The following is a 17,170-nucleotide window of genomic DNA, read 5'->3' on the forward strand; positions in this document are numbered from 1 at the left end:
CTATTTCTTTTGTGTCTATGGAGGTAAAAGGGGCTGGGCTACTTGCATACAGGGATACATTTGATTGCAAAGCAATCAAAAAAACATCTGATTTAGAATGTACTTGAAGTTCAGTATTAATTTTGACAATTTTTCCAGCTATCAACCATGTTTTGTTAGTGATTATTAAAAATGGAGTTTTATGTTTCATTAATTACTATATCTAAAATGTGTGCGATCAAAACTTTTGATGAAAACTGTCTTGAAATGTTCTGAGAATCACCAGATATTGGCATAAGCAGATTAATAAAACATTTTTCATTGAATTTCAGCATCAGGAATTCGGCTCACTGCTGGAGAGCACTGCTGTATTACAACAAACACTGGAGAATCAAGAATGTAACGCAAACATTCTTGGAAGTTTGCATTCCAGCATAAACCCATGAAGCAAGGCAACATAAGGATAATTCACTACATGAAGGGAAGAAAAGAAGATATGCACAATAATGTAAGCTACACTAACAAGAGAGAATGCTGAGATACAATTATGTGAGCAACATCAATGAGAAAATGTCGATATACAGTGCTCAGAATTTTTATTACCTCTAGTGTATATTTTACCAAGGAAAAATGGTATTGAATTGGAAAAATAATGTGAAATTATACGATTTAGTTTTTTTTTATTTTTTATTATCACACTGGCCGATTCCCACCAAGGCAGGGTGGCCCGAAAAAGAAAAACTTTCACCATCATTCACTCCATCACTGTCTTGCCAGAAGGGTGCTTTACACTACAGTTTTTAAACTGCAACATTAACACCCCTCCTTCAGAGTGCAGGCACTGTACTTCCCATCTCCAGGACTCAAGTCCGGTTACAAGGAAAAATATAAGCTGACTTAATGGAATATAACTAGTCAAGAAAGCCAGAGTGGCAGTAATTACACCATGTCACATGACTTATTCAGCTGCAATGAGTAAGACATGATGTGAATATGATAATGGTATACAACTGACAAGTTGATAAATAAAACAAGTGCATCAGTTAGGTATCTTTATTCAGGAACATTTTGCCTACACAGTAGGTTTCTTCTATCGAATACAGAGGAAGGAGCAAAAGCAAGAGATGTAATCAATACACCACCCTAGAAGACTATCTTCTAGGGTAATGGATTGATTAAATAGTCTTTACATCTCTACAGCTTCTGCTGCCACCTCTGTGTTCAACTGAAGAAACCTACTGTGTAGGCAAAACATTTTGGAATAAAGGTACTGTTAACTGTCACCATGGAGAGACTGACCTCTATTGACCTTTCTGCAAGGAGTTTTGTCTTGATATCCATCATTTTCACTACCTCTGATAATGTTACTGCCAGGTGTTTTGTAGAGATTAACTAGAGTGCATTATTTTGTGATAATTACATTGTCTTTCAGACAGATTATAGTTTGAAACCACTGCACTTAGATTTGATTCAGAAGTATGCCTTCTTGTACATTTTTTTTTATGAACCAGCCATATCCCATTGAGGATAGGTGACCTTGGAAGAAAAACCTAAGTTTTTCTTTTTAAGTTTAGTAATTTGAGAGGGGTTACTTTTCCCTTGCTCCTGGCATTTTAGTTGCCTCTTATGATATGCATAGCTCACAGAGGAAGAATTCTTTTTCACTTCCTCATGGAGATTCTTGTACAATTATTAGATTTAATTTTTTCAGCAGCACCAACTATGGACAAATATCAAACTACATTAGGAGGAGACATACAATACTGACCAGTAAACGAGTAAGACACACGTGCAGCAGTCGGATATCTTTACTGCTGCAACATTTAGCCTGGTCTTCAGGCTTCTTCAGTCAACTACAGAAGCGACTTAAATATGAGACACCAGAACCAGTGGAGAGGGAGTGAGGACTGCCGAGGGACTGATTGCCTTGCATGTGCCTCTCCACTGCTTCTGTCTCCAATAGTTACATCAACTCTGTGTTCAACTGAAGAAGTCTCCTGAGGAAGTGCAACATTTCAACAATAAAGACACTCAGCTATTGTACACTTGCTTTACTTAGCTGTTTCTTTACAAGTTTATGAGTATTCTCAAGTTTATGATAAAATATCAGATTATGTTCTAGGCATGGTATTTTACCAGTTTTGTTACCCGACTCAATATTGAACCTCATTCACTGCCATGAAGTGACCTTTAAGTTACTTTCATCTCAAAATATCCACACATATGGAAGGAAAAGTATGATGATATTTCTGTCCATCATGGATTATTGTCAGTTTACAGCAAAGCGAGAAACAGAGATCAGGAAGCAGGTAGAGAAGAGAGAGGGGGAAGAAGACAGTGTTGATGGTAGTAGTAATAATGATAGTACTTGTGGTAGGAGCACTATAGTAGTAGTAAAGGCATAAGTGATAATGGTAGTAGTAGTACATAAGAGCAAAGCACTGCAGCAGGCCTACTGGCCCATGCTAGGCAGTGCTACCCCTCAAGGACGGTTCCTTGATGCTGGTGAGGGGCTCTTGATCTAGGGAACTGGATCTGTGCTCCAGTTCCCCGAGTTAAACCTGAATACCTTCCATCCCTCCCCCAAGCACTGTATAATCCTATGGGTTTAGTGCTTCCCCCTTGATTATAATAATAATAATAATAATAGGCAGTGCTAGTAGTAGAGCAGTGAGGGTAAATTATATCTTAAAGTGATGGAGATGAAAGCAACTCAACACTAACATCTGTTATCAAGGGACAAAGGATAATTATTATAATCAAAGAAAGTGCTAAACTGACAAGGGTCATACAGCACTGAAGGGACAGAGGAGCACTGCTGTATGCCTACTGGACCATACTCTGCTGCTATCATTGCTCTGCCACTAGCCCTCCTGTAGAGCTCTGGTCTTAAGTACTACCACTACTACCATTATTACTAATTGTTTTACTACTACTAATGTTATTACTACAGTACTAAAGTTACAGCTGCTGCTATCTCTTTATTACTACTACTACATACTACTGTTCATAGTAATAGCATAATACCTTTAAGTACAGTAGTAGTAGAACATTTTCCTACTCCTTCCCGACTCCTCTCCTCTGCTTCTCTTATTTACAACCTGACAATCATATTATTATTATAATCAAAAAGAAGCGCTAAGCCACAAGGGCTATACAGCTGACAATCATAGAGGATAGACCAACATGTCAAAACTTTCTTCTCTTAAGTGCCAGTATTTCGTAAATTGTTGCATCCACTTTATTGCAACTTGTATTCTTCTGAACCACTTTGTTGTAACTTTAAAATACTGGGAATTAAATTTAACATCAACAGTCATTAATATTTTGTTGCCAGTTTTAGCCCAAAAAAAAAAAAAAAAAAAAAAAAAAAAAAAAAAAAAAAAAAAAAAATTTCCTTAAAATTTCACAGAAGTGTTGACAGCCAAGCATTATCTAATACCACAATGTATTTTTCTTTTTTAAAGAAAACTTTTTTATATGGTAATTATATATATGTATTTTAAGTGTATTTTAAGAGAGTGGTGAAGCAATGTAAAAAGAGAGCAAATGAGAGTGGGTGAGATGTTATCAACAAATTTTGTTGAAAATAAGAAAAAGTTTTGGAGTGAGATTAACAAGTTAAGAAAGCCTAGAGAACAAATGGATTTGTCAGTTAGAAATAGGAGAGGAGAGTTATTAAATGGAGAGTTAGAGGTATTGGGAAGATGGAGGGAAGATTTTGAGGAATTGTTAAATGTTGATGAAGATAGGGAAGCTGTGATTTCGTGTATAGGACAAGGAGGAATAACATCTTGTAGGAGTGAGGAAGAGCCAGTTGTGAGTGTGGGGGAAGTTCATGAGGCAGTAGGTAAAATGAAAGGGGGTAAGGCAGCCGGGATTGATGGGATAAAGATAGAAATGTTAAAAGCAGGTGGGGATATAGTTTTGGAGTGGTTGGTGCAATTATTTAATAAATGTATGGAAGAGGGTAAGGTACCTAGGGATTGGCAGAGAGCATGCATAGTTCCTTTGTATAAAAGCAAAGGGGATAAAAGAGAGTGCAAAAATTATAGGGGGATAAGTCTGCTGAGTATACCTGGTAAAGTGTATGGTAGAGTTATTATTGAAAGAATTAAGAGTAAGACGGAGAATAGGATAGCAGATGAACAAGGAGGCTTTAGGAAAGGTAGGGAGTGTGTGGACCAGGTGTTTACAGTGAAACATATAAGTGAACAGTATTTAGATAAGGCTAAAGAGGTCTTTGTGGCATTTATGGATTTGGAAAAGGCGTATGACAGGGTGGATAGGGGGGCAATGTGGCAGATGTTGCAAGTGTATGGTGTAGGAGGTAGGTTACTGAAAGCAGTGAAGAGTTTTTACGAGGATAGTGAGGCTCAAGTTAGTGTATGTAGGAAAGAGGGAAATTATTTCCCAGTAAAAGTAGGCCTTAGACAAGGATGTGTGATGGCACCGTGGTTGTTTAATATATTTATAGATGGGGTTGTAAGAGAAGTAAATGCGAGGGTCTTGGCAAGAGGCGTGGAGTTAAAAGATAAAGAATCACACACAAAGTGGGAGTTGTCACAGCTGCTCTTTGCTGATGACACTGTGCTCTTGGGAGATTCTGAAGAGAAGTTGCAGAGATTGGTGGATGAATTTGGTAGGGTGTGCAAAAGAAGAAAATTAAAGGTGAATACAGGAAAGAGTAAGGTTATGAAGATAACAAAAAGATTAGGTGATGAAAGATTGAATATCAGATTGGAGGGAGAGAGTATGGAGGAGGTGAATGTATTCAGATATTTGGGAGTGGACGTGTCAGCGGATGGGTCTATGAAAGATGAGGTGAATCATAGAATTGATGAGGGGAAAAGAGTGAGTGGTGCACTTAGGAGTCTGTGGAGACAAAGAACTTTGTCCTTGGAGGCAAAGAGGGGAATGTATGAGAGTATAGTTTTACCAACGCTCTTATATGGGTGTGAAGCATGGGTGATGAATGTTGCAGCGAGGAGAAGGCTGGAGGCAGTGGAGATGTCATGTCTGAGGGCAATGTGTGGTGTGAATATAATGCAGAGAATTCGTAGTTTGGAAGTTAGGAGGAGGTGCAGGATTACCAAAACTTTTGTCCAGAGGGCTGAGGAAGGGTTGTTGAGGTGGTTCGGACATGTAGAGAGAATGGAGTGAAACAGAATGACTTCAAGAGTGTATCAGTCTGTAGTGGAAGGAAGGCAGGGTAGGGGTCGGCCTAGGAAAGGTTGGAGAGAGGGGGTAAAGGAGGTTTTGTGTGCGAGGGGCTTGGACTTCCAGCAGGCATGCGTGAGTGTGTTTGATAGGAGTGAATGGAGACAAATGGTTTTTAATACTTGATGTGCTGTTGGAGTGTGAGCAAAGTAACATTTATGAAGGGGTTCAGGGAAACCGGCAGGCCGGACTTGAGTCCTGGAGATGGGAAGTACAGTGCCTGCACTCTGAAGGAGGGGTGTTAATGTTGCAGTTTAAAAACTGTAGTGTAAAGCACCCTTCTGGCAAGACAGTGATGGAGTGAATGATGGTGAAAGTTTTTCTTTTTCGGGCCACCCTGCCTTGGTGGGAATCGGCCAGTGTGATAATAAAAAAAAAAAAATAAAATTTTATTCTTGTGTAAGTTTGTATTTTTGATAAAATATGGAAGTGATAAATGTTTTTTTTAAAGATTTCCACTAATTAAATTGACTTTCAATGTATTTTTTTTCCAACAAGTCAGCCATCTCCCACCTGGGCAGGGTGACCCAAAAAGAAAATCCCCAAAACGAAAATACTTTCATTATTCAACACTTTAACCTCACTCATACAAAATCACTGTTTTTGCAGAGGTGCCCAGATACAACAGTTTAGAAGCATAAAGATACAATATAAAAAGTGACCTGAAATAATTACAATATCAGGGCCCCAATTATATATATACTGTCCTATTCACATCCCATCAAACTGCCAACATCCCAAACCCCTCCTTTAAAGTGCAGGCATTGTACTTCCCAGTTCCAGAACTCAAGTCCGGCTTTATAAAAATAACAGGTTTCCCTGAATCTCTTCACTATATTATTGGTTGATATGTTGCAATAATGTTAGTAGAATTACAGACTGTTAGAGGGGAGACACATGCAACAAACGTGACATTTTATTGTGGCATTAGTTGCACGTTTCCTTTTCCTAACATATTAGTTATTTAAAAAAAAAATTAAGCCACAAACCACAGGAATTAGATCTACTTTACATTGGATCAGATCTGGTGACCTCATATTTAGTAGGCATCATATTTTCTGGCATATAAGGCATATGAGAATATGAGACATAAGACGATGTTTCCAAGCAGTTGTAACGCATAGTAAACAACTGTTAAAGCATAACCCAAAGCTGAACCTTGACTGACCCTGAGCATACAAAACGGTAATTTTCCAAGAATGAGAAAAAACAGCATGCCATATATGGCAGAAAATATAGTACTTTTATGAGCTCTATGGTTTTAGTTCTTTCAGTGAATGGAAAAACAATTATACTGCAATAAGTAATAAGATATACACTGAAGATAATTCTTTAAATTCTGGCTATCATAATTACATTAATGGAGTGTTGAACCCATACAGATCATACAGTGCTTGGGAAATGGAAGGCAATTGGGCTTTATGCAAGCAGTAGGTGGTATGATAGAATTCTCTAGATCAAGAGCCCCTTCCCAGCATCAAGAACCCACCCCTTGAGGGGTGTATTAAAGCTACCCATCAACTTAATGACTGAAGTGATTTAGTTTCTAGGTTTCCTTTTTTGACAATTTTGACAGTTTTCTTCAAAATTGTCAAAAAAGGAAACAGAAACCAAATCACTTCAGTCATTAAGTTGATGGGCAGCTTTAATGCACCTGAGCACCTCTGCAAAAACAATGATTATGTGTGAGTGAGGTGAAAGTGTTGAATGATGATGAAAGTATTTTCTTTTTTGGGTCACCCTCCTCTTCAAGGGGGGCTCCTTGGCGTGGTGAAGAGGCTCTTGGTCTGAGGAATTAGACCTGTCTGTCTCCTTCCTCAGACTGAACCTAATTACCCCCCAATGCCCCCTTCCCTATCCCATCCTCCCCATCCTCCCCTTTATCCTTTCCTCCTCCCCACCCCTCCCTTTTGTCCTTCCTCTTTTTGGCCTTTAGGATTTTTCCCACAGGCACACTAGTTCATAGGAGGAAGGGTACCGGGGTCCCTCCCATTCCGTTGAGGTTCTTGGCGGTGGCGTAGTTTGCCGTGGGATCTGGATCACCTGGGGATGTCCTGATCCCTCTCCAGTATCCCGGAGGGTGACTTTGGGCGTCTTTCGGGTGACAGGTGTATCTCTGGAAGCCACCTTTTGGATTCCGGGGGTGGTGGCCAAAGGAGGTATGCTTTGTGGCGGATATCTGGCCGCCCTCTCTTTTGTCCACCGAGGTAGCTCGGCAGATGCGAGGTTGCTATCCCAGATTGCTGGTTTACTGGCATGAAGGGTGGGGTATGGTACTGGTTCCATGTTGCATCTGTGCTACTTGTGGTGCTGAGGTCCTCTTGGGTGCGGAGGGAGATTTCTGGCCCTTTCATTCCTCCTAGGAACTATCCCTCCCCGGTCCCCCCTTTTTTATTCTTTTTTTTTATTATTTTCTTTTCTTCTTTTTTTTTTTCTTAAAAACAAAAAGAAAGAAGTAACCTAACCATGGAGTCCCAAATCCATGACCCCGCTACCCCCCGGGCCCCTTATTGTTACCGCACCCTGTTCTGACCTCACCTCGTCTTTTGGCCACTCTTTGGACACTCCTAAGGCCCCTGTACCTCTTGCTGGTGCTGTTTCCTCACCCGCTTCAGGTACCGGGGCTTCCACTGACTCCTTCGATTTGTCTGGCCTCCGCTCTCCTTTGACTATGTTTCCAGCCTCTCCCTCTATGGTGCGACAATTTTCGAATCGCCAGCCCATCTCACGTCGGACCGACTCTGGTCCCACTTCTAAATGCCAACGACAATCTCCTGACGATGTTACTTCGTTACCTTCCCATTCTACTGTTACCTTCCCATTCTACTCGGAAAAGACCGACACGTCATGCACTCCCTCTCCACACTCAGTTTTGGACCACACAATGGACTAAATTCTTTACTTTACGACCGACTTCTTCTACTGCCTATCTTTCTGACCATAGTATTGGCAAAGCGCTCCTACACCACATTGGTAGAGATATTTCCGTTCATGCTCTTAAGAGTGGTACGTGCATCATCACAGTCCAGAATTCTACCCAAGCTCATGATCTTTCTCTTCTTTCACATATCGATACTATTCCTATCACTATCGAAAAACATCATTCCCTCAATTCTTGTAGTGGTACTGTTATTCTGCCCCATACCTGCTGTATAGCCCTTGTGGCTTTGCGCTTCTTTTTGATAATAATAATAATCTGCCCCATACCATAGTCCAACAGAATTTCCAGACATGTGGCAATGACATTCTCGAACAGCTGGAACTCCAAGATCTCCCAATTCTCAAGGTAGACACTTATGTTCTTCCTGCCCGCAGGCGAAAACGATACCCTTGCAATGTGGCTCATTTAACTTTTGACAGCCGTGAACTCCCATCCTCTGTTTATGTAGCAGGACATCGGTTACAAGTTCGGAAGGTGATCCCTACACTGAAACAGTGTAGGAATTGCTGGCGATTTGGCCACCCAGCAAAATATTGCAGATCTATAGCCGAATGCCCAGTCTGTGGTGCTGATGACCATTCTAATACATCTTGCAGTTGACCTCCCTCTTGCCTTAATTGTCATGAGGCTCACCCTTCGTACTCTCGCCGTTGCCAGGTCTACTTAAATGAGCGGGAAATGGGTTGCCTCAAAGAGGCAGAAGGTCTCCCTTATGCTATGGCAGTTTCTCATCTCCGCCTCCAAGGGAGACTACCCTGTGTTTCGTATTCTCGTATTTCAAAACATCACCCCACTTCTGAGGTCCCATCTTCTGCAGCCTCCTCTGCGGTTGCCAGTCCCATAGTCACTCCTGTATCTAATTCTTTTGCTGTCCTGGGCTCAGACGTCCCTACTTTCAAATTCAAATTCAAAGTTTATTCTCTATAAGGATTACAATGCTGAGTTTACAGAAATTTGGTTATTGTTTGGTTTAACATGTAGTAAAATTGAGATTACAGAGTGTACCACTAGAACGCTTAGCATGGCTAGGCATTTCGGGCATACTTAGTTTTATTCTTAAATGTAAAATATTACAAATTATGAGGTAAGTTGGTATTATGGCTAAGTGACTAAATACTATTTTGTGAGTTTAGCAGTGTGAATGGTTTTGTTTTGGCACAGTATATAGTTTCAGTATTGGAGTATCACAGGATTCATTATATTAAGACTGAGATTAATATTTCTGTTTATGGTCAAATGAGTGTGCGAGTGTAAGTGTGAACCACCAGGTGGTATTCGTGAAGTTAGTTGACGGGGTGTATCAGGGAGATAAGATGTTTTCTAATGGTAGTTTTGAAGGTGATGAATGTGTCTGCAGTTCTAGAGTTCTCAGGTAGGGTATTCCAGATTTTAGGGCCTTTGACATACATTGAATTTTTGTAAAGGTTTAGTCGGACACGGGGAATGTCGTAGAGATGTTTGTTTCTGGTGTTATGCCTGTGGGTTCTGTCACAACTATCAAGAAAGCGTTTAAGGTCAAGGTTGACATTAGAGTTTAAGGCCCTGTAGATATAGATTGCACAGTAGTAAGTGTGGATGTACTGAACTGGGAGTAAGTTTAGATCTTTGAAGAGTGGGGGGGTGTGCTGCCAGGGATGGGATTTAGTGATTATTCTTACTGCAGCTTTTTGTTGGGTTATTATTGGCTTTAGGTGTGTTGCTGCAGTTGATCCCCAAGCACAAATAGCATAGGTGAGGTATGGATAAATAAGTGAGTGGTATAGTGTGAGAAGGGCATTTTGCGGCACGTAGTATCGTATCTTGGAGAGGATCCCAACCGTTTTGGATACTTTTTTGGCTATATGCTGGATATGGGTGCTGAAATTCAGGTTATTGTCAAGGTATAAGCCTAAGAATTTTCCCCCATTATTTCTGGTAATTAGAGTGTTGTCAATCTTAATGTTAATTTGTGCATCTCCTGCTCTGCTACCAAACATAATATAGTAAGTTTTGTCAGTGTTAAGCGTAAGTTTGTTGGCTGTCATCCAAGTCGATATTTTAATCAGCTCCTCATTCACAATGGTGTTAAGGGTGGCAAGATTAGGGTGAGAGATGACATAAGTCGTGTCATCAGCAAAGAGAATGGGTTTTAGGTGTTGGGATATGTTTGGTAGGTCATTGATGTATATGAGGAAGAGCAGGGGATCAAGGACACTTCCCTGCGGAACTCCAGTATCAAGTGGCCGTGTTGCTGATGCTGTGTCTTTAATGGTGACGTACTGATACCTATTAGTAATGTAAGATTTGAAATAAGCAAGTGCATGGCCTCTTATACCGTAGTGGTCAAGTTTGTGGAGTAGGATTTCGTGGTTTACTGTGTCAAAAGCTTTTCTTAGGTCAATAAAAATTCCTAGTGGATATTCCTTATTTTCCAGTGCTGTGTAAAGCAGATCTAGCATTTTTATGATTGCATCATTAGTGCTTTTATTTTTCCTGAATCCAAACTGGCAGGGGTTGAGTATGTTTTGAGCCGTTATAAATGAATACAGTCTCCTGTGCACAAGTTTCTCAAAGATTTTGGATAGCAATGGTAAGTTAGATATTGGCCTATAGTTGTTTAAGTCTGTAGGGTCACCACCTTTATGTATTGGTGTAACCCTTGCCATCTTGAGTAGTTTCGGGAAGGTGCTAGTCTCTATTGACTTCAACACATCAGTCTGTCCTCACTTCGTGTTCTCCCTCACAAACCCCGGTATCAACAAGACCTCGTACGACGACACCTCCCAAATGTCCCTCTACTTCTCAGAGGTCCAACAAATCTCCTTTAACCCCTCCTTCCCTTCATCCACCTCCACATTTTACCTTCCCGGTCTCTGTACCTAGGTCTTCCCCTTTCACTGGCTCCGTTACAAGTGTGGAGGTTCATCCTCCTCCTTGTACTGTGCCTTCCTCCCCTGTCCCCTCCCGAGTTTCTTCCTCTTCTGCCACCTCCCGGGTTTCTGCCTCTTCTGTCCCCTCCCACACTTCTCCAGTTCCCTCTACCCTTTCGCCCCCCCCCTACCTTGGTACAGTCCATTACAGCTCCGATCTTTACTCAAACTCCTCCTCCTTCCATCTCCAATATTGTCTCCCATACAACGTCTCTGAACTCCGAAACACTTGAAGCAATCTCTGAATATATTGCAGAGACCAAACCATCAATGGACGCTGATCCACCCTCTGTTCTTTCTCTTTCCTCTTCTCCATCTGTGCAACTCCTTTCTTCACAATGCACCGTTCCTTCGCTACTTGAACATTTTCCTTTGCCACTGCATGTGGACTTTTCTAACCCTTCTAGTCTGTAGGTACCCTTACCTGCGGATTTCAGGTATCTTTATTGTTGCCAATCATGGCCTATTTACAGTGGAATATTCGCGGCCTCAGAGGTAATCGGGGTGAGCTTCAGATGTTGCTCTCCCAGTTTTCCCCTGTTGGTGTTTGCTTTCAGGAACCAAAATTACACTCTGCTGTTATCTATCCCATCTCAGGCTATAATTTATTGTATTCTTCAGATCCTTTTCCTGATGGGACCTTTAATGAAAGTGCCCTTCTTCTACGCACTGATATTCCGTACCATCAGCTATTTGTTCGTACTTCGCTGCATTACACAGCAGCCCGAATCCACTTGCATAGGTGGTATACACTCTGTTCTTTGTATCTCCTTCTCGGGCATTATCTATCCCGGATATTGCCTTTCTTGTTTCGCCATTACTGCCACCACTTCTGTTACTTGGCGATTTTAATACCCATCATTTCCTCTGGGGGGGTCTCACTGTGATTCCCGTGGCATTCAGTTAGAGGCTTTTCTTGCTACCCACACCCTCCATGTTTTAAATACAGGTACTCACACCCATTTTGATCCTCGGACTCATGCTCTCTCTTGCATCTATCTCTCAGTCTGCTCTTCCTCCACCGCATTAGACTTCACCTGGTCTGTTCTCCTGGATTTACATGACAGCGATCATTTCCCAATCATTCTTACTTCCCCTTCATATTCACCACCTCTTTGTAACCCATGCTGGCAATTTGATCAGGCAAATTGGAACCTTTACTCACAACTAACTGTTTTTAGTGAGGTTTCTTCTTCATCCTCCACTGATGAGCTTTTACACCTCTTCTCGTCCTCTGTTTTAACCGCAGCTTCTCATTCTATACCCCAAACTTCGGGCAGGCATTCTCAGAAATGCGTGCCTTGGTGGTCTCCTGTTTGTGCTCGTGCAGTACATTTGAAACGCGCTGCGTGGGGCAGGTACCGGTACAATAGAACCACAGAGAAACTTCTTGATTTTAAGCAGAAGCGTGCAATCGCTCGCCATATCATCCGTGATGCTAAACGCACTTGCTGGCGAGATTATGTCTCCACCATCACCTCTGCTTCCTCTATGAGTGCAGTCTGGAAAAAAGTACAAAAACATAGTGGTAAATATTCTCCTGACCCAGCTCCTGTTCTGCGGGTTGCCGGTGTTGATACAGCAAACCCACTAGATGTTGCCAATGAATTTGGCAGTCATCTGGTCCGTATTTCTCAGGGACTCCATCTATGCCCCTCGTTTCTTTCCTCAAAGTCTGCCAGAGAGTTAGCACCCTTGGACTTTTCTTCTCAGGGAGAACAGTATAATGTGCCTTTTACACTTCAGGAACTGGAGGCAACACTCTCAGCTTGCCGATCATTGGCAGCTGTGCCCGACGACATTCATATTCGTATGCTACAACATTTACATCAGTCAGCCCTTTCAGTCCTATTACACCTTTTCAATCTCATTTGGTCACAAGGAGTTCTTCCACAGCTGTGGAAATCTGCCATTGTTCTCCCTTTCCACAAACCGGGTACTACGGGACATGAAGCCTCCCACTATCGTCCCATTGCTCTTACCAGTGCAGTTTGCAAAGTGATGGAACGCCTGGTAAATAGACGTTTAGTGTGGCATTTAGAGACACACAACAGTCTCTCCACTCATCAATATGGCTTTCGTAAGGGCCGTTCTACCATAGACCCCTTACTACGCTTGGATACGTATGTTCGTAATGCCTTTGCAAATAACCACTCAGTTATTGCCATATTTTTTGACCTTGAGAAGGCATATGACACAACTTGGAGGCATAATATTTTGGCCCAAGCCCACTCCTTAGGCCTTCGAGGCAATCTACCATCCTTCCTTAAGAACTTTTTAACTGACAGACATTTCCGTGTTCGGGTTAATAATGTGCTCTCCCCGGACTTTATCCAAGCTGAAGGTGTCCCCCAGGTATGTGTTCTGAGCACAACACTTTTTCTCCTTGCTATAAATGATTTGGCCTCTAGTCTTCCATCCAATATTTGGTCATCACTATGTTGATGACTTCGCTATTCCCTGTGCAGGCGCTGACTGTCACCTCATTACAGTTTCTCTCCAGCATGCGGTCGGCCGTGTTTCCAATTGGGCCACAACACATGGGTTTAAATTTTCAAGTACCAAAATTCACCAAATTACTTTCACTAGACGCTCTGTCATCTCCGATCATCCTTTATACCTCTATGGCACTCGTATCCCTGAACGTGTTACAGTCAGGTTTCTAGGCCTCCTCTTTGACCGTAGGTTATCCTGGAAACCTCACATTACCTCTCTGAAGACAACTTGTCACAGCCGGCTGAACCTTTTTAAAACCCTTGCTCATCTTTCATGGGGAGCTGATCGTCGAACTCTCCTTTGCCTACATTCCACCCTCATTTTATCGAAACTTGACTATGGTGACCAAATCTATTCAGCTGCCTCTCCTGCTACTCTATCTAGCCTCAACCCTATTCATCACCAAGGATTACGTTTATGCCTTGGTGCTTTTCGCTCTTTCCCTGTTGAGAGCCTCTATGCAGAAGTGAACTTTTCATCCTTATCCGATCGCCGTGATGCCCATTGCCTTCGCTACTATGTACGCTCTCGTGATCTCTGCAATCCTTCCATTTATAGAATGGTGTGGCATGCAAAGAGTACGTAACCTTTATTCGGCGCATGTAAACACCCTGATTTACAGGCTATCTCCCCCAACCAGCGAACCAGGTTGCTAAGAGTTGATGATGGGGCCCCGTTGTTCAACTAGTGACCAGGTTCTAGCCAATAAGAAGATGGTTTTGGCAATCGCAGAGGTTATGTGGGTACCGCTCTCCTGTCTGCCCTTGTCATTCCCATTCTAGAGTTGGTTGAAGCACGGTCTGCTATCTTGTGGCTTTTATTTCTGCCTTTCTTACCGTGGAGTGCACTATACTTATCACTGTACATAGTGTACATATTGCTGTTCTAAATTGGTGAAGGATAATATAAGTCTAAACTTTTTCTGCTGTGTTTATTTTGCTCCCATTACACCCGGGATAACAGGCCATTTGGAATCCTGGGTTGTAATATGGGGGCCTGTCTGGGAGCTGGAGCTGGACTTAGAGAAATGGTTGAGCTTAGGGTGAAGCTCGTAGCGGGAACATTGTGCAGCTTGCTGTCTGGCATTGCTTTACAAATTTTGCATGTCAGTTGCTTTATGGTCAGCCTCGCTATTGTGTGATCGTTCAACAGCTCACTACTAGCTTGTTCGGTGTGCTCACTTCACTACGGTCAATCTAGAACAGTGTAGCTGTCTGGCATTGCTTTACAAATTTTGCATGTCAGTTGTTACTAGCCTGTTCGGTGTGGAGAATTTTGCAGTCAACTTTGCTTGTATGCATATTCTGCAATTGTACTGTGCATAGCTAAGAGTGTTCTGCAAATTAACGTGTTATGTTGGGGTATTTTGCAATCGTACTGTGCATAGCGAATAACTTATGCCACCTAGACGAGTCAGATGTCTGGTGTCAGCATATACTTTGCATAACCTACCTAAATTGTCCCTACAGCGTTGTTGGCAAATTGCTCATTCCATTAGCATTAAATACAAACCCACTCTTACAGCTGCGCAACTGCGTTCACTGATTGCTGACAAACTTATAGAAGAAGAGATGGCACATCAGACTCCTCCCTTTACGGGAGCTAGGGCAAAAACTCCTATGTTCTAGCACGAGGAAGATGATACACCTACGGAGCAAAATGGTCAGTATAGTGCAGCTGGGTTGTCTCAGGGTGAATCAGCGTCGTTGGCACTTGAGCTGGCAAAAATCAATCTTGAGCAAACTAGGGAACAGAGAGCATTCGCAAGGGAAGAATTTGATAGGGAAAGAGAAAGGAGGCAGTTTTCGCATTCTGTAAATAATTTTAGTTTACAGAAAGCAGTACAGTTTGTTCCCTGCTTCAATGAGGCCGAACCAGAACAATTTTTCGAAAGCTTTGAAAATCAGGCTCGAGCCTTGAGGTGGCCGGAACAGCATTGGGCATCGTTGGTTCATACAGCATTATTGGGTAAGGCACAGGAATTTACGTCAGTATTAAATGACGCTGAATTTTTTGATTATCAAGTGAAGACCACAGTGTTGGGAGCATATACATGTATCCCAGCCAAATACAAAAAAAATTTCAAGCTGAGCAGACGACAGCTTAGTCAATCCCTAGTGGACTTTGTGAGACAGCAAACCAAAGCTTTTACCAGCTGGTATAAAGCAAGTGGTGTCTCTACCTTTGAGGAGCTGGTACAGCTTATTCTGATTGATAACCTGCTGGAGTCTGTGGGACCAGAGGTTCGAGTCTTTCTGCAGGATCGTGACTTAACCACTGCATTGGAGGCAGCCAGGTTGGCTGATACCTTCGAAACTAACTGCTCCTTGTCTGAGCGGTCCCGTCTCTCTTTTCAACAGCCTGGCATGAGCAGAGATCGTCAACCTTGGAGAATGAAGTGCCAGCCGGAGGGAGAACGTCTACGTCAGCCAACTAAGTCACCTGGTGAGCCACGCTTCTCAACATATGGTCCACCTGCGGAGAGGCAAACTACTCATGGTGCATCTCGACAACAGTATCCAGAGACACCAGCCAGAACGACACCATTTGCAACGTCAGCAGGGAGTAAAGGGCAAGCCTGTCGTCTGCTTCTTCTGTAACAAAGTAGGTCACATCCGTCCCAACTGCCCCCATAAACCCCAACCCATTGGGAAAATCTCTAATATCCCTAGTAACATGTCCCCTAGAGAAGTAGAAAAAGGTATGGCCCCTTATTATTGCAAGAGTCTTATTTCCCTTCAGGAAAACTCAGAAACAACTAAAGACCTTTAGAGATACTGGAGCATATTGCTCACTTGTAAGAGAAGGAATATTACCCCTTTCAGAGAATACTTCCTTGAATTCCTCTGTTTTATTGGAAGCATTTGGAGGAGCTATGTATTCTGTTCCTTTGCATAAAATTTATGTACAGTGCAAATATTACACTGGGTACTTGACTGTAGGTGTCTCAAAAGGATTTCCCATGAAAGATGCCATGTTATTACTGGGTAATAACATTATTACTGATAGTGCGTATCCTGAACCTATAATGATTAATTCTTCTCCGGTGTTGGCCATAACTCGGGCAACATCCCAAGGGTTGTCTGGAGAGAATGTTGACCTATCCTTGGACGACTCCGATCTCGGAATAGCCACGTTGTTTTATGAGGCACACCGGCCAGAGCCTCGTAAATCAAATGAACAGACCCCGATCAAGCCTTCCTATTCCCAGGTTGCAGGATTGCCAGATGTCTCTGTTTCCATGCCCGAGGGACTGTCCTTCCGGGAGGAACAACGAAAGGACCCTTCTTTAAAATTCGCTTTTCAGGCAGCCATGGGTAAATCCTCTTTGGGTCATCCGGTCAAGTATGAAGTTAAAAACAATTATTTGATCTGCACTGAGACTGGTAAGGAGATAGAGGGCCGGCAATTGTATGACAGGTTAGTGGTTCCAACCAAGTTTAGACCTCAAATATTAAATATAGCTCATAATACTTCATTAGGAGGTCACTTAGGAATTACAAAAACTTTGTATAGAATCACAAAAGAATTTTATTGGCCAAAATTAAAGAAAGATGTGAAGAATCATATTAGGTGTTGCCGAGAATGTCAGCAAGTAGGGAAACCTGGACATTCCATTAACCTT

At 42.2% G+C, this 17,170-nt stretch overlaps 1 protein-coding gene and 1 long non-coding RNA gene across 5 annotated transcripts in view; one reads left to right on the forward strand and one right to left on the reverse strand.

Moving 5' to 3' along the window:
- LOC128695701 (uncharacterized) overlaps positions 1 to 5,600 on the forward strand; it is a 59,880-nt gene extending 54,280 nt beyond the window's left edge. For all 4 annotated transcript variants that reach the window (XM_070093290.1, XM_070093294.1, XM_070093291.1 and 1 more), the window contains exon 20: positions 312 to 5,600. In XM_070093290.1, the coding sequence (XP_069949391.1) occupies positions 312 to 425 (114 nt within the window). In that variant the 3' untranslated portion in view covers positions 426 to 5,600. The remainder of the gene's footprint in view (positions 1 to 311) is intronic.
- Positions 1 to 17,170, reverse strand: part of LOC138853874 (uncharacterized) — a 91,536-nt gene that overhangs the window by 51,358 nt on the left and 23,008 nt on the right. The gene's annotated exons all lie outside the window — the stretch shown is intronic.

This window comes from Cherax quadricarinatus, chromosome 42 (assembly GCF_038502225.1).
Source record: "Cherax quadricarinatus isolate ZL_2023a chromosome 42, ASM3850222v1, whole genome shotgun sequence".
NCBI lineage: Eukaryota > Metazoa > Arthropoda > Malacostraca > Decapoda > Parastacidae > Cherax > Cherax quadricarinatus.